General features: G+C 35.4%; 1 protein-coding gene across 13 annotated transcripts in view; it reads right to left on the minus strand.

The window, feature by feature from the left end:
• The window catches only part of Hectd1 (HECT domain E3 ubiquitin protein ligase 1), a 98,233-nt gene that overhangs the window by 61,344 nt on the left and 14,402 nt on the right, over positions 1 to 22,487 (minus strand). For all 13 annotated transcript variants that reach the window (XM_027929817.2, XM_071607809.1, XM_071607808.1 and 10 more), the window contains 8 exons: positions 15,030 to 15,264; positions 9,009 to 9,236; positions 7,674 to 7,955; positions 7,305 to 7,575; positions 6,451 to 6,527; positions 6,062 to 6,160; positions 4,250 to 4,364; positions 3,238 to 3,412 (listed from right to left, as the gene is read on the minus strand). In XM_027929817.2, coding sequence (XP_027785618.1) covers positions 3,238 to 3,412; positions 4,250 to 4,364; positions 6,062 to 6,160; positions 6,451 to 6,527; positions 7,305 to 7,575; positions 7,674 to 7,955; positions 9,009 to 9,236; positions 15,030 to 15,264 — 1,482 coding nt within the window. The remainder of the gene's footprint in view (positions 1 to 3,237; positions 3,413 to 4,249; positions 4,365 to 6,061; positions 6,161 to 6,450; positions 6,528 to 7,304; positions 7,576 to 7,673; positions 7,956 to 9,008; positions 9,237 to 15,029; positions 15,265 to 22,487) is intronic.

A 22,487-nucleotide genomic window follows, 5' to 3' on the forward strand; every position in this document is an offset into this window, starting at 1 on the left:
ACAAAGCAATTCTACTCCAAATAGATCTGAGGATTCTTTCACCAGTCCTCTAAAAAATTTCAGATCAAACTGTCTTGTTCAAAATTAAACTTGCTCATTTCTTAAGATGATTCAAAAAAAGTGGCCCACTAACACCTACACTTCTATAGCTGTAGCTATTGAGGGAAAAAAATCAGGTTCTTAAATATTCACAGTAAATTATTTTCCTGCCAGCCACTTCTTTCTTATTTAAAGAAGACTGCTTGAATCTTCATGTCAGCTCATAATACTGGTATCTGAGAGACCTGAATCTTACAAAACTATAAATATCCTAAATTTAAATGGATTAAAATTAAATTCTCAATCACTCAATGAAAAAGCTGGTATTTATCCCCTCACTCCTTCTTTTTCTTCAACCTTAACAACTAACCTAAACAATCACCCAACTACTGAATCTATTTCCAGTACTACTATCTGAAGTTTTTATTGCAGTATACACTTAAGAGGCCTGTTTTCATTCTCGCCGTATATGTCAATCCTTCTCTCTGTCAGGTTGGCAAGGTAACCTTTATAAATCAGAAATCTAACTATGTCAAATTTCCTCATAGGTCTTTAATAATCCTTTTTTTTTTTTTTGAGGGGGGATGAGTACCAGAGACTGAACTCAGGGGCACTTAACCACTGAACCACATCCCCAGCCCTACTTTTTGTATTTTATTTAGAGTCAGGGTCTAACTGAGTTGCTTAGTGCCTCACTTTTGCTGTGGCTGGCTTTGAACTCACAACCCTCCTGTCTCAGCCTCCTGAGCCGCTGGGATTATAGGTGTGCGCCACTGCACTCAGGTTTTAATAATCCTTTTAATTATGGATAAAGTACACACATCACCCTGCCCTCAAAGGATGCCATAGGTCATAAAAAAGTTCCTGTCAATCTTCTCAACATTATTCAATGTACTTTCTAAACATGTCCTATACTCCATTAATACAAAAATACTTAAAAATTGCTAACAAAACATTAACTCAACTATTCAGTAAATATCTAAGGACCAAAACATAAAGCTCTATTCTATACATCCTAGTCTCTATACAAATAGAGCAGTACACAAGCCAGCTCCCATGGTACTTATTTCAAAGGGGAGACAGACAATAAAAAAATAATAAAACACAGCAAGATTTCAGATAGTATAAGCTCTGTGAAAACAATAAAATATGACTGATGTAAAAGGTATCCTAGGTTGCCTAGCATGTATAAGGCCCTGTTTGATCCCCAGCATCACTAGTATTGCTGTATGTATATACGTGACTGTATGACCAATGTGATTCTGCAACCTGTACACTCAGAAAAATGAGAAATTATACCCCATTTGATTCAAATGTATGATATGTCAAGATCATTGTACTGTCATGTGTAACTAATAAATAAATAAATAAAATGAACTTACAACCTATATTTTAATACAAAAAAAACCCCAAAACTTAAAATAACAAAAAAAATATTTAAAGTGTCGTATCTGAATTGTATGAACCAACCATCCATTCAGAAAATCTGGGTATAGAAAGCTTCAAGTAGATTGAAATTAAGGGCAAAATCCTTAAAGTAGGGATGTACTTAAAGTGTTCCAGAAACAGAAAGGCGGCTAGCACAGTTATGTGTAATGGGACTGAGGTTAAACAAGGATGAATGAGGTTGAGGAGCTGGCTGAGGATTGTAAAGATTTTATAATCCTAAGAGTAAAGGAGGTAAGTTTTATTTATGGCTAATAAGAAGCTATAGGGGTTGGGGTTGAGGCTCAGCAGTAGAGTGCTCACCTAGCACATGAGAGGCACTGGGTTTGATCCTCAGCACCACATAAAAATAAATAAATAAAATAAAGGTATTGTGTCTGGCTACAACTAAAAAAATACATATAAAAAAAAAAAAGAAGCAGCAGCTATGGAGGGGGCTGGAGTTGTAGCTCAGTGGTAGAGTACTCGCCTAACATGTGTCAGGCACTGGGTTTGATCCTCAGCACCACATAAAAATAAATAAAGCAAAAAATATTATGTCCATCTACAACTAGAAATATTAAAAAAGAAGAAGAAGAAGAAGCAACAGCAGCTATGGAGGGTTCAAAGAGGACAATGATATAATATTAATTATAATTTAAAATATGACTTATAAACAGATTATAAAGTTTCATGAAAGATAAAAAGATTCATTAAAAGGCTACCATGGTAGGGCTGGGGTTGTGGCTCAGCGGTAGAGCGCTCACCTAGCACGTGCGAGGCCCTGGGTTCGATCCTTAGCACCACATAAACAAATAAAATAAAGATATTGTATCCAACTACAACTGAAAAATAAAAATATTTTTTAAAAAAAGGCTACCATGGTAGTAAAGTTATAATCTACAGTAGCTTAGACCACAGTATTAACAAAAAGTAGTCAGAAATGGCAAGTTACAGATACACTATAAAGGGAGCCACCAGGAAATCCTGCTAGATCAATTCATATCAATGTATTTGCACATACCATTCCCTACCTATTCTTCCAAATCTGTCTGCCTAGAAAATTAATAAGTAGACTTTAAACCATGAATTAAATCTCACCTCTGCAATAAAACCTTTTCCAATTTGCCCAGACCAATTACTTATTAAATGATTTATGTTCCCATAGAACTCCATGTCTTACCCATCACAAACTCCTCTGTACTATTACATATTTCTTCACTGGCCTCCAAGGGTAAAATAAGTAAGACCTGCAGTAATCCAGGTCTCATTTGTCGTGTGTAACGCCTACAGTGACCATCTCACTCTGATCCTACCAACAGGTCTCCAGAAACTTAAATAAGTACTTGTTATATTTATCAGAATTTGTCTAGTGAGTAAATAGTCAGAGAGGTACTAAAAAATGTGTTAAGAATCTAAGGACCCAATTCTCTTGATTTTTTAAAACACCTTCTCTTAAAATAGGTCATCAAAAGGAAAGATGATTATCTAAAGTACAGGTATGAAGACACGAATTGGTGTGAATATACTGTGTATACAACCAGAGATACAACGAAAAATTGTGTTCTATATGTGTAATAAGAATTGTAATGCATTTCTGCTGTCATATATAAATAAAAAATAAATTTAAAAAAAAGGAAAGATAACTTTCCCACTTCTAATCAAATTTTTACTCTTATTATACCTTTTTAATGTTACAATAAATCTCTAATACTTCTGAAAGGGGAGATAGAACCATATAATTTAACAAATACAAATAGTATGAATAACTACCTTATTGAAGGCAGCATAGTTTGCTGAAATGTTTGTGCAAACACCGGCAATAATCTTTTCAAGTATATTGGTGCCATTTCTGGATCTCCTTTGGGCTCATTACATTCTTCTTCATCTTTGTTAGTATCTTTCTTTTTCTTCTCATCTCCTTTATTAACTGGACACATCCAATCACCTGCAGACAAAATATTGTTCAAAGAAATATTTTTTGGGAAACTTTCCGTTTAAGAAAAAAATATCTTAAGATGTATCCACCTTAAACTATAATCACCTAGGTACTGGGGCTATATATCTCTGTGTTAAGTTTTTGCCTGGCAATAATGAGGACTGGATTCAATCCTTACCATGGGGGGAGGGGACTACAAACATCTCTAACAATAAATAAACTGAAACTAGAACACTTTATCTATTAACAGTGTTTTTATATTAATAGATTTTTGATACAAGGGCTTGAACCCAGGAGGACTTTACACTGAACTATATCCCCAGTCCCTTTTTTTCTTTTCTTTTCTTTTGAGACAAACTCTCACTAAGTTGCTCAACCTGGCCTCAGACTTGTGATTCTCCTGCCTTAACCTCCTGAGTCACTGGAATTACAGGAATGTGCCATTGCTCCTGACTAAAAATATTAATAAAGATATTAATATCTTCAATAAGCTAAATAAAAAAATTAAGAAAATAATTATGTATACACAATTTGATTCCAAAAACTATTTCACAGAATCTCTAAATTCATCAACTCTACAAAAACTGCAAAATCTGCCAAATTACTTCATCTACACAATATCCAATAATTCTTTATATGACATTCCTAAATCCCTTGAACTTTTTAGGTTTTGGTCATTCTGGAATCATGCAGTCACAGTTTCAAGAACACAGAACAGTAAACTGTTAAGCAACTATAAGAATACATATATATGAGTTTAAAGGTGTCTATAAAAAGCTACTTCCATAGGAAGTGAAGCTGAAAAGTAATACCAGATGGCCTAAAAGCAAAGAATTTACTACTCACCTGGAGACTGAAGAATAGCTACTACTTCACTATGGCCCCTTTCTCGAGCTTTATCTAATGGAGTTTTCCCATCTTCATCTCTCAGATCTGGATTTGCACCATGCCGTAACAGAGTCTTGAGAAGAAAAGCATTTAATTTGAATATAACAATACCTGATTTCTTTGACATCCAACTCTGCAATCTAAAGATTTTCCAGAATTACTTAATCATGCAGGTACTAATCCAAATCTATGCCTTTGCACTTATCACCCTAAAATCAGCTATTCATATCTTGAAAAACTTCAAATTAGGTTATGTTCCAATTTGCCAAATAATCATCTAGAACCATACTTTACCTCTATTCCCACCACATCACACTAAACCTGTCATCATAACCTCATGATGAAGGACTTACTTAAAATCACAATAGCTCAATAAACATTTTTTCATTTAACTGACTTTAAAAATGTCTACAATAGGGGATGGGAATGTAGCACAGTCCTAGCATGCCTGCATAGCACGCCTGAGGCCCTGGGTTGGATCCCTAGCACCATAAAGACACTTTAAAAAATCCCGGTGCACTTTGAGATACATAAGCCATGTTGTGCTACAATAAGAAATCATCATTGAAAAAATTAAAACACCTGAAATAGGTCAGTATAGCTCAGTGATAGAACCTCTCTAGGATTGTTCAATCCCCAGTACAGCAAAAGAAAATAAATTAATAAATAAAAATTTAACTGTACTGTAAAGGTGATAATAATGGCAGCTATCTATCTTCTGAGCACCTAAAATGTGCTATCACAATAAATGCTTTACATGTATAGTTTCTAATTCTCACAATAATCTTCCAGGGAGATTTCACAGAGAAATCTTCAGGTCAAAACTTAAGAAACTTGCCCAAGGTCACACAGTTTTTTCTGTGTGAGCTGACCTTGAATCCAGGAGTGCCTGACTTCAGAGTGGAATAACCTTGCATTATGCCAAATTAATTCAAAATAGGCAGATTCTAGGGGCCTAGATTATAAATTTGATTTGACCTTTTCATTTGACCTCTTGGAATCTCAATTTCTCTAATTGTAAAAACAAACCTCTGAAGTAGGAGTCAAAAATGATGATTCTTCTAAAAACACAGTATCTGCTTTACTGACAAAAAGAAACAACAGAAATATATTTACACTTATTTGTTGGCAAGAGTAAGAAATTAGAAACAATCACATGTTCACCATTAGGTGACTGGTTGAATAAACTTACAGTATATCTATAAAGGATAAGTATGAATATGTAAAAAGTTCTCTATATCCTAATAGGGAATAGTCTACAATATATATTACTAAATGAAAGACTAGGTTGGTATGTTTCATTTTCCATAAAAAGTAAATAAGCATATTTGTGTTTTTACCTGAATCTGTATTGAGACAGAAAAGCAAAAAAAAAAATTGATAAAAAACATTCACTGCCAAGCGCAGTGATGCACACCTATAGATCCCAGTGACTTGGGGGGCAGAGGCAGGAAGAATACAAGTTCAAGGAGAGCCTCTGCAAGTTTGAGGAGAGCCTCAGCAACTTGGCGTGACAGTCTCAAAATGAAAAGAAAAAAAAAAAAAAAAAAAGCTGGAGATGTAGCTCAGTGGTAAAGTGCTCCTGACTTCAACCCCCAACAATGCAAAACAAAAATAAAACCAAAAATTTATAGTAGAAAAGAAGGAATGGAATGGAATGGATGGAGATAGCATGGAAGCACAACTTATCAGAATAAAAGTTTCCATATCACTCTAATTTCTGGACCCTGCAATTGTTACAGATTAATAGTTTAAAAACCTGGCTTTTACCTTTGCTACTTGAGGTCTTCCAAAACATGCAGCATAATGTAAGGATGATGACCTTTGACCCCTATTAACATCAGCACCTCTCTCACAAAGAAATTCTACCTGTAAAATGATAAAGAACCATAAAGTTGCTATATTAATTCCTCTATCCTTGATTTAAAATCCTAGCTCTGCAGGGCATGATGGCACATGCCTTTAGTTCCAGCAACTAGTGAGGCTAAGGATGGAGGATGGCACGTTCAAGGCCAGCCTCAGCAATTTAACAAGACCTTGTCTCAAAATAAAAAATAAAAAGCACTGGGGATGTAACTCTGTGGTACAGTGCCCCTGGGTTCAATCTCCAATTCCAATAAATAAGTAAATAAGATACTAGCTCTTATTTATTAGCTTACCATTTCCTGAGTTCCAAAAGCAGAGGCCCAATTCAATAGAGTCTGACCCACATCATCCATAAAATTTACTTCAAAGGCTAAAAGTTTGAAGGAAAAAGAATTACTTTCAAGGCCAATAAAATTCTCAACTTTTCTAAAGTCTGAATCATTTAAAGACTATTATTAATAATCCACCAAGTACAGAGCAAAAAGAAAGTGTTTTAAATATTAAAATCAACTGTAAAGTAGTATATATAATCAACATGCCTAAGGTCAGCTACGAAAAAGTATTCTCAAATTTTTAAACCACTGAGGATTCATAAGGCTTTATACCTTAAAAATAAACATGACAAGGAAAAACTAAAGTATAATACAGTTCAACAGGGTACCACTTGCATCATAACATAACTATATAAAAGAAGCCAATCCAAACCTATAATCCAAAATACAAGTCTGATGTCCCAGAAGCAACTTTTATAAATTTATACTTGTTCATCACCTGACGAATATAGTAGGCTAAAAAAATTATTATATAATTACTATAATTTACTCATGTTAATTTCCGTCAATCTTAACAAAACAGCCTTAAATTTAATCTGCAATTCACATTAGAATTGGCAAAATCTCTTTCAGGTGATAAAAAAAATAAAAGTAAATTTCAAATTCTGTAGAAGTGTCACTCATTCAGCAAGCATTCATCCAGGTCCTACCATGCATCAAAGTTGATAATCATTCCACTGTATATAGGAGAATATGCAAGGGGTTGGTCATAGCAAGGCACAATTGCTAAGAATATTGTCCAAAACAAGAAATAAAAAATTGACTATAGTTCCTTATCTCACAGTTTTTATATTTAAAACAAATTATTTTCTGACCTCCTGTGTCAATTGCATCTATAAGTGCATCCGTATCTTTACTTCGAATACAGTCTATAAGCTGCCGATGTGAGCGCTCCCCAGAACTATCCAATCTACGGAGTCCTGGAATTCTGCCTGTAGACCCAGCACTAGATTTAGGCAAGGCCTTTCTTCCTTCAAATAACAGCACCAAGAGAAGGTCAACCAAACGCATGGTATCAAGTACACATCTTTCATCACCCTGTAATGCACTTTCAATTGAATCTGGAAGCTCTGATCTCAGGAGATCCTAGGAAGAAAATGATGGAAAAAAGTTTAACACATTTGCATTATACAAAAATACTTTTTCTAAAAGATTAAAGAGCAAAGATTCAAAAACACTCTTACATGTGTTACTACTGGAGAGCCTCTGCAAAGTGTGGAGAGCAGACTTACAATTGTTGACACCTGATTACTCAATTTGGAATCTGCAGTTGTGGAAGGGGCACCAGTGGTGCTGCGACCTGGTTTACATGCTGATGATGGTCCCGATACAGTACCACCGGCAGCAGCCATTCTTGATAACAGTTCCTCAGTTAATCCATGCTTGGCTAATGGAGCTGGGTCAACACCCCGACGGGTAAATCGGTCAGCTAGTGATGCAAAACATCGTAAGGCTCCATCTGAAACCTAGCAATGTAAAGAATAGGCTGTGGATAAAATTCACCTAAAAGGGGCTAGTACTGGGCTGGGACTGTAGCTCAGTAGCAGAGTATTTGCCTAGCACTGGGTTTGATCCTTAGCACCACATAAAAATAAACAAAATAAAGGCATTCTGTCCATCTACAACTAGAAAAAAAAAAAAAAAAGAAATCCTTTAAAAAGGGGAAGAGGGCTAATACTGATCATTTCAATCCTGACACTATAAAAAAGGGAGCTATAGCAAAGTGATAAAGTGTATAATCTATCTAGATTTGGATCGTGGCTCCATATTTGGCTGTGTATGACCTGAAGAAGTTATCTAACTGCCTAAGGATTCAGTTCCCTCAAACTGTAAAACAGGTTTAATAATGGTACTTACATCTCATTGTGTCTGCTTAAATGAGAGAACACATAAGAATGTAGACAGATGGTAACAATATTTTTGAGCTTTTACTATGTACAACTTTGCCAAGAAATTCTATGACTTATCAACTGAAATAATTTCTAAATAGTAAAAAGGCATGAAAAATCAAGTCTTATTTTCTAAAACTATGCTAATTAAATGAAGGCTTATAAATAACACCATAAATAGTGATATTTTACTTTACTGAAATCTACCATATTTTCAGTCAACAAAATTGCCCTAAGTCAACAAAATAATACTGAGTACAAGTGCAACTGTAAAGATGTTTATATATTTCCATAACATTTAAATTTTAAGAATAAACATATCACTTTCTTTAAAATATTTATTTTTAGTTGGGCCTTTATTGTTATTTATATGTAGTGGTGCTGAGAATTGAACCCAGTGCCTCACACATGCTAGGCAAGCACTCTACCACTGAGCTACAACTCCAGCCCCCTAAACACATCATTTTTATAATTAAAGAACACTTTATTGCCAAAAAATTACCACACATATAAAATGAAAGAAGAGATTATCCCAAGTAAAAATTTCAAATTACAGTGGATCATAGTTATAAATAGAAAACATAAAAATCACTTTTGAAAACTGAGAGTATACAATAGTAATTTATTTACCTGATGATCTTCATGTTTTAATAAGCTAGACAGAGATTCTACACAAATTTCTAATGAAGAATCTTGAGGTTCCATTTTGCCACAGAGTCTTGATACCACAGCCATGGCAGAGTGCAAAGTGTCTTTATGAACCAGGTGTCCACTGTCACGAATAAAGGTAAGCACACAATTCAAACCTCCAGCCTCAAAGACTGCTCCTGACTCACGAGTGCATATCAGTTCCAGCACCTAAAAATGGTGAAACAAAATTAACAGAAACTGGGTATAGTGGAACAAGCCTATAATCCCAGCAACTCCAAGGCTGAGGCAGGATGATCACAAACTCAAGGCCAGCCTCAGAAACTTAGCAAGATACTGTCTCAAAATTTTTCTTAAAGGGCTGGGGGTATAACTCAGTGGTAGAGGATGCGTAAGTTAAAGCCCTGTACCACACCAAAAAATAAAAAAATAATATACAAGCCTAATTTTAATTTGATAGAATCAAAGAAAACATAAATGTACGCTCCAAAATATATTAGTTGCCACATTAAAAAAGGTAAAATGACAAAACAATTATTTCAATAATAATTTTAATTTAACCCAATATAAACATGGCATCATCACTGGAACATATAATCAACTTAAAAACTTACTGATATATTTAACGTTTTCATGTGCTATCTTCAAAAATCACGTGTACACTTTATACCTACAACACAATGGCAATTTGGAGAAGCCACATTTAAAATGCTCAAGCCATATTAAAGTTAGTCATATATGAGATTTCAATGATAAAACTTACATATGGCAAACTAATGAATTATATGCAATTTAGCAAAAGGGTACAAGCTCTTAAACATTAAAAAAAAGTTGGGTAGCCAGGCACAGTGGCGCATGCCTGTAATCCCAGCATCTCAGGAGGCTGAGGCAGAAGGATTGTAAATTCAAAGCCAGCCTCAGCAATTCCACAAGGACCTAAGCAACTTAGCAAGACTCTGTCTCAAAAAATAAATAAAAACGACTGGGAATGTGGCTCAGTGATTAAGCACCCCTGGGTTCAATTACTGGTACCAAAAAAAAAAAAAAAAAAAAAAGTTGGATAATGCTAGCAATTACTATTGCTCATCATCCTCACACTTAATTTACGAATATCAGAACATCAAAACTCCACTTTCAAACGGCACAGCAATGCAAGCTTGTAATTCCAGCCACTCAGAAGGAGCAGAAGTTCGAGGCCAGTCTCAGCAATTTAGCAAGGCCCAAAGCAACTTAGTGAGACCCTATATCAAAAAAAAAAAAAAAGGGCTGGGAATATGGCTCAGTGGTAAACACCTCTGGATTCAACCTCTAATGCCAAAAAATAAAATAAAACTCTACTTTTATTTTCTAAATTATGCTGTTTAAGGTGTTCAAGTACAACTAACAGGGTCCATCAATCTTAAAGGCATAACAGAAACTTAAGACTTTATCCAGTAGACAAGAAAAGTTTAAAGCTGAAAGATAATATAATCAAATTTCCAGCTAATAACTGTAGAGAATGGGGTATGGAAAAGTTATTGGTAAATGCAAACATTCAAACATTTAATAGAAAATAACAGGAGAAACAAAGAGTAGAAAATAAACTAAAAAAGGATCCGATCATCAATTATCTGTGTGGTGAGAAAGAAAGGAAGTAAAAAGATCAAGTTTCTTGTCTTGAATGTCAGGGTGGAATTTAATGCCAATTAACAAAATAGGAGTTTACCTGCAGTGAAAGACAATGAGCTAAGACATCCAATAAGGGATGTCCAGTAAGGCCTTGAATAAGAAGCCTAGAATTCAACAGTGGTCAAGGACAGAGATAAAAATATGAGAATATAGAATAAATGGTATTAAAGTGACTGATAAGACTGCCATATATAGGCAAAATATATGTAGTTTTAAGAAGTAAAAACGGGACTTTAGAAAATACTATCATTTAAGAATGAGTTAAATAAGAACCTGCAAAAAAAAAAAAAGAGAGAGAGAGAAAAGGAAAAAAATAAAGCAGCGTCTGACAAAATCTAAAGGATAAAATTTCAAAAAGAATGAAATGATGACTTATGTCAAACACTATCAAGATCCAAGATCCAGTAAGTTAAGGGCTGCAAAAAGTCCACAAAGTTTGATAACAGAGATGCTACTGATGATCATTTTCCCATAGTTTCAGGGGAGTTAAACAAGCACAAACTTAATTTTTGTGGACTGAATAGTGACTAAGTGTAAACCTCTTACTACTCTTCTTCCTAAGAGTATGACTATGAATAGGAAGAGGACATCTGAAGTAGAATCCACAGCCAAAGAAGGAGCTCCGGCTTTTTTTTTTTTTTAAGTAGCAGATTATCAACAATGGAACAGCCTCACATTATATGCCTTCCAATGTGATACAATAAAAACTATGCAAAACACCAACACAGCAGGGTGCAAATAAACTTTTCAAATTGAAATTAACCATGAATAAGCAATCAAACAAATCTAGAATGTGGGAACATTACATAAGACAAATGGCCTGGACTCTGTAAAAAGGTGTCATGGGAAAAAGAGGAGAGCTGTTTGTTCTCCATTAAATGAGAATAAAAAGAGTAATGATAAAGTACAATGTGTAAATTTTGGATTTGCAATGTGTAAATTTCTGGCTATTTTTAAACCATAAAAGACATAGTGGGGACCACTGGGCTTAATAAATTGGAAATTATTTTTTACTGAAATACTGTTATTTATCAAAGATAGAATTATGTCATTATTCTGCAACTTATTTTCAAAGGATCAGTGAAAAATAAGGGAGGAAGGTAGGGGAGGGAATGAGAAGAGGACAAGGAATCTTCAAGTTAAACAAGAGAAAAAAGAGAGAGAGGGAGAGAGAATTTTAATATTTATCTTTTAGTATTTGGCGGACACAACATTTTTGTTTGTATGTGGTGCTGAGGATCGAACCTGGGCCGCACGCATGCCAGGCGAGCGCGCTACCGCTTGAGCCACATCCCCAGCCCCAAATAAGATGTTAATAGTAACACTGTTTTAACGGTAGGCTTAAAAATATTAGAAATCACCTGCCTGCCGTTTGGTCCTGGGTTTGATCACCAGAACCCCTTCAAAAAATTGTATAAATATATATGGCTATATACATATGTGTAATTATTATTTTAATAAATATAAAACAAAAACAACCACCCCCCAGAAAAAGAGAGCGAGACGCTCAAGACTTCATTATATCCATCTGCTAGGAATAAAGAAACAACTAAAAAAAGAGCTTGAAAATATAGGTCAGTGAATAAGCAATGAAGTAAAATTTCAGATCTGGAAAAAACATGAAGTGAAGTGATGAATAAGGGAGGGCCAGGCACGGTGGCACATGCCTGTAATCCCAGCAGCTCAGGAGGCTAATGCACAAGATCGAGTTTAAAGCCAGTCTCAGCAAAAGCAAGGCATTAAGCAACTCAATGAGACCCTGTCTCTAAATAAAATACAAATTAGGACTGGGGATGTGGCTCAGTTGCTGAGTGCCCCTTCAATCTCTGGTACAAAAAAAAAAAAGAGAGAGAGAAAGAATAAAGGAAAAAAGCCTTAAAAAGGAATAGATCCCTCCTTCCTTTGAAGTTGTAGACAAAAGAGACACAAATCTATAGGCACAGAGACAGAAAATTCTGAAATATGGTCTAGAAGCTTCAGGTCCCTAGGATCCTTTCAAGGAATCTTCAAGTTAAACATGTCATAGTAATTCTACAGCGCTTTGTCTCTTTTGCTCTCATTCTCTCATGAGTGTATGGTTGAATTCTCTAGAAGCTACATAAGGTATGATATTGCACCAGATTGACTACAGAAGCAAATATAAAGATCTAGCTGACTTCCATTTAGCTATAGGTTTTTAAAGAGATTTCCAAAATTGCCCAGCAATGATAGTCTCTTACTTATTTTCATTTTCTTTTAGAAATAGTTAATTTTCATTAAAAACATTTTATGGGTGCTAGAATAGAAGTTCACTGGATTAGACAGGGGAATGAAGGGAAGGGAAGAGGGATGGAATAGGAAGGACAGTAGAAGGAATTGGACATGACTTTCCTATGTTCATATATGAATACATGACCAGTGTAACTCCACGTCACGTACAACCAGAAGAAGTCATACTCCATGTACGTATGTCAAAATACATTCTACTGTCATATAAAGAAAGGAAAAACTTTTTAAATATTTTTGTTAACATGTAAAGAGCTTGTTATTTTAAGAGAAATCAATACTTAAAATTTCTCAAGTTTTTCTTTGTTTGTTTGTTTGTTTTTGGAATTGAACCCAGGGGCATTAAAACGTTTGTATTTTAATTTTTAGACAGTGTATAAGTTGCTTAGGGCCTCACTAAATTGCTGGGCTGGCTTTGAACTTCTTCCTGCCTCAGCCTTCTGATTGCTGGGATTAAAGGAATGCAATACCACACCCAGCTCCATTTAATATCTTTCTTTCTTTCTTTTTTTTTTTTTTGGTGTGTGTGTGTGTGTGTGCTGCTGGGGATTGAACATGCGAGGCACTCTACCAACTGAGCTATATCCCCAGCCTGGATCTTAATAACTAACAGGCTAAATATAGATATAATTACTATAAACAAAGGTTCCTGGGGAGCCTCAATCACTTAAGACTTGTAAAGGGAATCTGAGACAAAAAAAAAAAAAAAAACCTTTGAAAACTGCTAACCTAGAGCATCAAAAATCATTTTTTTAAAAAAAAGTGTGAAGTGGGAATCATAAAAAAAAAAAGAATCATGGCAAGTTACACACTGTAGTCCCAGCACTCAAGAGGCAGGACGTAAGACCAGCTTGGGCAATATAGTGAGACCCTACATGAATAGCAAAACAAAACAAAAATCAAAATGTGTTTACCAAGTAGTGCCAATAAATGACTAATCTAGTACTAATGCCTTTGAGTATTCTTAAATTTATAGTTAGTTCCACAAGAAATTAATAGTTTATTCTGAAGAGAGTATAGAGGCCCTGAATAGTTAAATCCACAGGTTCTAGAACCAGACTTCCTGATCTTCAAATCTTGACTCTGCTGCTCACTATATGTATAATCTTTGAGCAAGTTATTTAAACTCAGTATACTTGAATTTTTTCATCTGTAAAGTAGAAATTATGGCCAGGCACAGTGGTGCATGCTCAGTGGTAAAGCACCCCTGGGTTCAATCCCCAGTACCCATTCTCCACCCCCTGCCAAAAAAAAAAAAAAAATCATATTATGGCACTTGCCTCAAATAGTTTTGTGAAAACTAAATGAGTTAATACACATAAAAACGCTTAGAATAATGTCTGGAAGTGGTGGCAGTTTTTGGTTATTGTGGCAGTCTGTTACTATTTTCATATAAAATAGTTTTAATTTAGCCAGGCACAATGGTGCACAACTATAATCCCACTGGCTTGGGAGGCTAAGGCAGGAGGATTTCAAAACCAGGCTCACCAACTTAGTGAGTCCCTAAGCAACTCAGGGAGACCCTGTCTCTAAATAAAACATTAAAAAAGGGGTGGGGATGTGGCACAGTGGTTAAGTGTGGCTGGGTTCAATACCCGGTTACCAAAAAAAAAAGAACATGGATAACTTATCTCAATGTGTCTGTAATTACCAGAACTGAAGAAAGCTGAAGCAGCACATAAGAACATCTGGGTAGCCAGGTGTGGTGGCTCATGATTATAATCCCAGCAACTCAAGTGGCTGAGCCAGGAGTACCACAAGTTCAAGAACAGCTTCAACAACTTAGTGAGGCCCTAAACAACTCAGTAAGACACAGTCTCAAAAATAAAAAAATAAAAAGGAATAGGAATATGAAGCTCAGTGGTAAAGAGCCCCTGGTTTCATCCTCAGTACAAAAACAAAAACAAAATAAAAAACAAATGAAAGTTTTCATTCACAGGTAAGATTTCTTTTCCATTGTTCTCAATCACTCTCAATAAAGTAAGATAGATGATAAAGTTTTATCTTTTTAGGAAAATATATTTTTTACTTTCTAAGTGATATTCAAATAGGCCAATAAATAATACTTACCTTCACACACTGTTCAGCTAAGTCTCTGCTAGTCCTGTTGTTAAGTTCAACTACAACCAAACGATTACAAAGTGCTTTTATAGCTCCATCTACCCCAACAATCCTTCGGGTGCATTCTGCAGATACATCCAGATAGTACGTTATGGCACGGGCTGTCACTTCTAACACATTGTCTGGAGCACTTTCATCAAGAAAAATTTTGCAGAGGGCTGGTAAGAAAGTGCGAGGAGGACATCTATAGTAAAAGAAATCATATCACATGTAAGATTACTAAACAAAATATTAACAAAATTATAGATAATAAACTATAACATACATTGTGTTCAATACTACCTGAATGTTTACTAGGTAATATGTTTCACATTGTTTTCACTTCCATTACAATCCTTCCATGCGTATTTCATCATTGCTGAAAACATCAAGTAGTTTAAAGTAGTAGCATTAACTTGAAATCATGTTTAAAACAATTCCTTATTCAATACTCAGCATCAATGCTCTATAAAACCTTTCCTTAACTCCCCAGTTATATGGTACTTTCAAGTTTCTAAAGCTTTTATAAGCAACAAACACACTGTTTCATGTGTTACTTTATTTCCTTACTTAATGTAAGAGTTGTTGAAAGCCAGAGACATTGTTCAGTTCATGTTTTATAGGAACAAGTACTGATTTGGGGCCTAAAAGAGGAAAGTAAATCAGAAAACAGCTATGTGACCTTTCTGAGCCTTTTCCCTCATTTGTATAGCAAAGGTTTTATCTAATGAACACCTAATTTATCTGGTTATGAAGATTAAATCAAATCATATACTTAAAAACTTAGCTCCATATTTAACCCCACATAAACTAACTCTAGTTTCCTTTCCCCACTTTGAACAGTCTAATACCTATTACAAATCCTTGTGTAACACAGTTTTATCAAAAAAAAAAAAAAAATCTGGGAAGTATCAAAGAGACTCTCTACATTTTATCAAAACATAAACATTGGGCTGGGGAGGTGGCTCAAGTGGTAATGTGCTCACTTGGCATGCGCGGGACGCTGGGTTCGATCCTCAGCACCACATAAAAATAAAATAAAGTTTTGTCCACCAAAAACTAAAAAATAAGTATTTAAAAAAAAACCATAAACAGTGGTAGGGTGCTTGCCTAGCATGCATGAGGCACCATATAAACAAATAAAATAAAGGCATAAAAATAAAATAACATTATTACAAAAAAAATAACTATGAAAGCCCACAACTTATTTAGTAGAAACCTCAGTTACGTGATATCAAATACATTAACTAACTTCTCTGTCTACACTAAACTGTAACTATACATAATACAAAAGGTAATATAGCACAACAATTCAGTGAAATTATTTTCCTCCAATTTTTAGTGTACGCAATTGAGTACCTCTCATACCTTTAGCAGCTTTAAAAAAAAAAACTGTATGAATGGCAGTCTAACTGAATTCTTTAATATCTTCTTAGACAATTTTTAACTAAAGGGGTTTGGCAGCAATAATATTATCACAGAAGATTTTAGAAGACTTCTTTCATTCAATGACTAAGCAATCAATGATTAAACAGGTGTTTTTTATTAACCAGCAACAGGGCAACCTACAAAATAGTCACTTGTAATGTTTCTAAATCAGTAATTAAATTCTTTGAGGCCAAATTACAGGAGTTCATCCCCTAGTTCTCAGGTAAGAGTACAAGACTGTTTAGCATATTTGAATCTTAAAGCACTGCTGTTGTTCTTTACATATGTAGTAAATATCCGTGCATAGGTAGTAAATGGAACAGATGAGAAGAGATTGTGAAAGTTTTAATATTCAGGAGGCTGAAGCAGGAGGATCACAAGTTTGAGCCATATCCCAGCCCCTTTTATTTTTTATTCTGAAACAGGGACTCACTAAGTTACTCAGGGCCTCACTAAGTTGCTGATGCTGGCTTTAAACTTGTGATCCTCCTGCCTCAGTTTCCTGGGTCACTGGGATTAAAGGCATACTGCTCCTGGCAGAAATGTAAATTCACTCATCTATGAAAATTGCCTCATTTTGATTAAAGCTTAAGTGAATTGTTAACCTATATGATGTATTTTCAGATTAGATAAGGCAGAGGGAAATGTATTTTAAGAAACCTATGATATAAGCACATTCCAAACATTATAATATTGAAGAGACAACTGTCAACCTGAAGATCCTGGAAGAAGACCAAACCACCATAAAGATCCTGTGATCCGCGATCAAAGAACTGAGTTCACCAGGCCAACATTAACTTCATCCTCACACACCTTTCCATGCTACCCCTCACAAAGTTTCCTTTTAAAAGAACAGCCCAAGGTCGACCCCAAAAGCACTTTTCACTCTTGAGATAAACTGTATTCTGATCTGACAATGTGACTTCACCTTTTACTTTCTAATAAAACTCTACATCTCTGCTAAAACCTGATGCATCTTAGATTCTTTTCTGCAATGGTTCAAGAGGCAGGAAGGTTCAAGCAGAGGTTTTCTCTGCCTCTAGAGAGACTCCCTCAAACCCCCCTAATGGTGACACTGGAAGCTGAAAGATGTGGGAGAAAAACTTAGAAAACAACTAGAAAGGGATCCCCCAATACAAGTTCCAAGTTCATGTCCATGATGCATTTATGAAGGATACATCTTTAAAAAAAAAAAAAAAAAAAATTAAAGCCACACTTCACACACAAGATCCAGACTAAATCATGAGTTACAAATGTCTGAGTAGACCCAAACAGCACACTGAAAATTGAAATGACATTGAAACTACCACCCACAAAGGGCAAGAGAAAACTAGCAATCTAAACCTAACTAGGTTGATCACATACTAAAACCAAAAACAATAAACATTCTCCAGAGGATTTGATAAAACAAGTTTCATAATATAACATTCCAAATGTGGGATTAAATTCAGAAAAAATATGATCATGTCAAAGAAAAAGATAGTAAACAGACGTAAGCCAAAGACAATTCAGATACAAGAATTATCACATAAGACTTTAAATCAAATATAACTATTGTACATGAGATAAATGTGAGCATTCGTGAAACAAATTTTCAACAAGAAATAAAGTATAAAAAACAAACAAAAATTAAAGAAAAAAAATTCAGGGGATGGAGAAGTAGTTCAGTGGTAGAACACTAGCCTAGAATGTGTTAAGCCCTAGGTTAGAGCCTTAGCTCCACAAAAACAAAATGAAATATACAATTTGCAAGAAAAATTTAAAAAAAAATCAACAGTTGGTCTCAAAATCAGAATTAAGACGAACAGATAAGAGTGAGTGAACTTGAAAACAGATCAGTAAAACTTGTCCAAACTTAAGAACATAGGGGAAAAGATGGAGGGTGACAGACAAAAAAGGAAGAGTCTCAGGGAATTGAAGGAAAATATCCAAACCACTGGAATCTCAGAAAGAAAGGAAAAAAAAAAAAAAACTGGTACACAAAACACACTTGAAAAAGAAACTTCCCAAATTTGGTAAAAGACATATACATACTGATTCAAAAAGCTCAACATTTGTCACAAGATAAATTTAAAAACCATCATTCACAGACCAAACAAAAACTGTAAAAACTGAAAGAAAAAAAATCTTAAAAGCAGAATGAGGAAAAATAACACACATAAGGAAAAAAAAATCCAAATGAATGCTCACTTCTCATTAGAAAACATAAAAGCCAGAACAATATCTTTAAAATGCTGAAGTCAACTGCAACCCCAGAATTCTATACCTACAGAAAAATATCTGGCATAAAGGATATATATAGCACAAGAATACATAGCATGGGCTGGGGTTATGGCTCAGCGGTAGAGCGCTCCTCTCACATATGCAAGGCCCTGGGTTCGATCCTCAGCGCCACATAAAAAATAAATAAAATATTGTATCCAACTACAAAAAATAAATATTAAAAAAAAAGAATACATAGCATGAAAAAACATACAGCACAAAGGCAAAATAAAAACATTCTCAGATAAAGGGAATTTGCCAAGAGCAGACAATCCCTAAACAGAACGGTAAAGGGTCTGGGATTGTGGCTCAGTAGTAGCACTCACCTAGCATGTGCAAGGCCCTGGGTTCGATCTTCAGCAACACATAAAAATAAATAAATAAATAAAGATATTGTGTCCAACTACAACTAAAAATTTTTTTTTTTAATTAAAAAAAAAGAGTGATAAAGAAAACTCTTCCGGATGAAAATGAAATAGTACTGAAGAACTACATGGAACCTCAGGAGTGATGGAAAAACATTAAAAATGAGAAAAACCACTGGGTGTGGTGGCCCACACCTGTAATCCCAGGGACTCCAGAAGCTGAGGTAGGAGGATATAACTCAATGGTAAAGCACCCCTGGGTTCAAACCCCAACACCGTCAATAAAAAAAAAAAAAGAAAGGAAGGAAGAAATGAGAAATACCTCCACTGGACTGTGGGCCCCCAGGTCAGACTGGGTACATAACTCTTCAAAAGGCTCCAAAGCCAGCACAGTGGAGCACACATGTACCACTCAGGAGGCTGAGGCAGGAGGATTGCAAGTTCAAAGCCAGCCTCATGGGCTGGGGATGTGGCTCAAGCGGTAGCGCGCTCGCCTGGTATGCGTGCGGCCCCGGGTTCGATCCTCAGCACCACATACAATCAAAGCCAGCCTCAGAAAAGGCAAGGCACTAAGCAACTCAGTGAAACCCTGTCTCTAAATAAAATACAAAATAGGGCTGGGATTGTGGCTCACTGGTAAAGTGCTCGCCTAGTACGTGCAAGGCCCTGGGTTCGATCCTCAGCACCACATAAAAATAAAATAAAGATATTATGTCCAACTACAACTTAAAAAAAAAAAAAAACACACACAGAATAAAATACACAATAGGACTGGGGATGTGTGTCAGTGGTTAAGTGCCCTGAGTTTAACCCCCAGTAACTCCCCAAAAAAAGGCTCCAGAAGCCCAGCTGCCTTTAAGGGGTTCAGCATCTCCTGACATCAGGGCTTCTACCTGATGTCAGCAACTAGGCAGTGTGTGTATTTTGCTGGGTCTCAAACTCAGGGCCTTGCAACCCCACCCCAGCCTCTAGTAGATAGCTTTTTAACGACCCTGGAGACTTCTCCCAATCTTTGAACCAAATAGAAATAAAGCTTTTGAAGGAAAGGAAAGGGGAAGGAAAGGGAGAGGAGTAGGGGAAATGAGAGAGAGAAGAAATAAATAGGTAAATATGAAGGCAAAAATTTTAATAGTGCATCATGTGATTTTCAATGAGCATAGTTTTAATACATGTGACAGCTACAGCATAAACAGAGAAGATAAAGCCTCATGGCATAAGACTTCTTATTTTACTTTTAAGTGGTAAAACTCTAAATTAATTATAATTTGGGGCTGGGGTTGTAGCTCAATGATGGAACGCTTGCCCTGCATGTTTGAGGCACTAGGTTTGACCCTCAGCACCACATAAAAATAAATAAATAAGAGATTGTCTATCTACAACTAAAAATATATTTAAAATGTTTAAGAAAGGCAAACAAAGGAATAAAAAGAATAGAAAAAAAATAATAATAAAAATTAAAAGGGGAGGGATGTAGCTCTATGGTATAGTATCTCTGGGTTAAAAAAACCTAGTACTGAAAAAAATGTTTAAAGAGAAAAAACCTAGGGCTGGGGTTGTGGTTCAGTGGTAGAGTGCTCACCTAGCATGCATGAGGCATTGAGTTCCATCCTCAGCACCACATAAATGTAAAATAAAGATATTGTTTCCACCTAAAACTTAAATATGTATATATATGTGTGTATATATTAAAAAAGAGAGAGAGAACCCAACCCAACAATATGCTATCTTCAAGAAACCAATATATAAAATGATACAGAATGATGAAACCTAAAAGGATGGGAAAAAATGTACCATGCAAACACCATCAAAAGAAAACTGGAGCTAGGTGTGATGGTACATAGCTATATAATCCCAACAATTTGGAAGGCTTGAGGCAGGAAGATCACAAGTTTGAGGGCAGCCTCAGCAACTTAAGAGAGCCCTTGTCTCAAAATAAAATATAAAAGGGCTGAGGTATAGCTCAATGGCAGAGTACCCCAGGTTTTAAACCCTATAAATTAATTAATTAAAATGACAATGAAAAAATAAAGAATGTAGAGCCAGACAGAGTGGCACATACCTGTAATCCCAGCAACTCAGGAGGCCAGAACAGGAGGATCACAAGTTTGAGGCCATTCTGGGCAAATTAGCAAGACAGTTTCAAAGCAAAAAATTAAAAGGACTAGGGGTGTGGCTCAATGGTAGAGTGCCCCTGGGTTCAACCGCCACTATCACAGAGAAGAAACCTCAAGTATTCATATTTACATTAGACAAAGTAGACCTTAGAACAAGGAAAATTACCAGGTGTATTAACATGTGTGAGATCAATGGGTTCAATGATCCCATTTGATCATTAGGTTCAATGCCTAGCACCAAAAAAATAAAAAATAGACATTACATAATGATAAAAATGGTCAATCCAATAAAAAGACTAATAATCCAAAATACGCCTAACAGAGTTTCAAAATACACAAAGTAAAACCTTGTCAGAAAAGAGCAACAGACAAATCCACAAATAATGCTAGACTTCAACACTCCTCTCTAGGTTACCCAAAGAACCAATAGAAGATCAATACAGATTTAGACTTGAACAACACTATCAATCAAGTTGACCAATTTGACACAAAAAAATTCCAACAGGAAAAAGCAGAATAGACAATTTCCTTATATGTTTGTATCTTATACCAAAAACAGTCCACACAGCCTGGGTCATAAAACAAACTTTAAATAAGTGAAATGATATCAAGTATGTTCTCTGATAACAGAATCAAACTAGTTATCAATAAAAGAAAAATATCTGGATCTTGGGATGTAGTTCAGTGGTAGAGCAGCATTTGCCTAGAAAACACAACACCTAAGTTCAACCCCAACACTACAAAAAAAAATCTGGAAAATTCCCAAATTATTTTAGGATTTAGGCAACATACTTCTAAATAACAAACTGGTAAAAAAGAAAGCTTCAAGGAAAGTTCTAAAATATTACAAACTAAATGAAAATGAATATACAATATCAAAATCTATAGAATACATGAGCTGGGGTTGTGGTTCAGTGGTAGAGTGCTCGCCTAGCATGCACGAGGCACTGGGTTCAATCCTCAGCACCACATAAATGTAAAATAAAGATACTGTGTCCATCTAAAACTTAAAAATAAACATTTAAAAAATCTATAGGATACAACTAAAATAGTATAGAGGAAAAAAAAAATATGGCATTAAATGCTTAAGGTTTCACCAGGTCCAGTGGCATACCCCTGTAATTCCAGTTACTTGGGAGACTGAGGGCAAAGGATTGCAAATTCGAGAACAGCCTCACCAATTTAGCAAGGCCCTAAGTAACTTAGCAAGACCCTGTCTCCAAATAAAAAATAAAAAAGGGCTTGGGATATAACTCAGT

Source organism: Marmota flaviventris, chromosome 2 (genome assembly GCF_047511675.1).
Source record: "Marmota flaviventris isolate mMarFla1 chromosome 2, mMarFla1.hap1, whole genome shotgun sequence".
Lineage (NCBI taxonomy): Eukaryota > Metazoa > Chordata > Mammalia > Rodentia > Sciuridae > Marmota > Marmota flaviventris.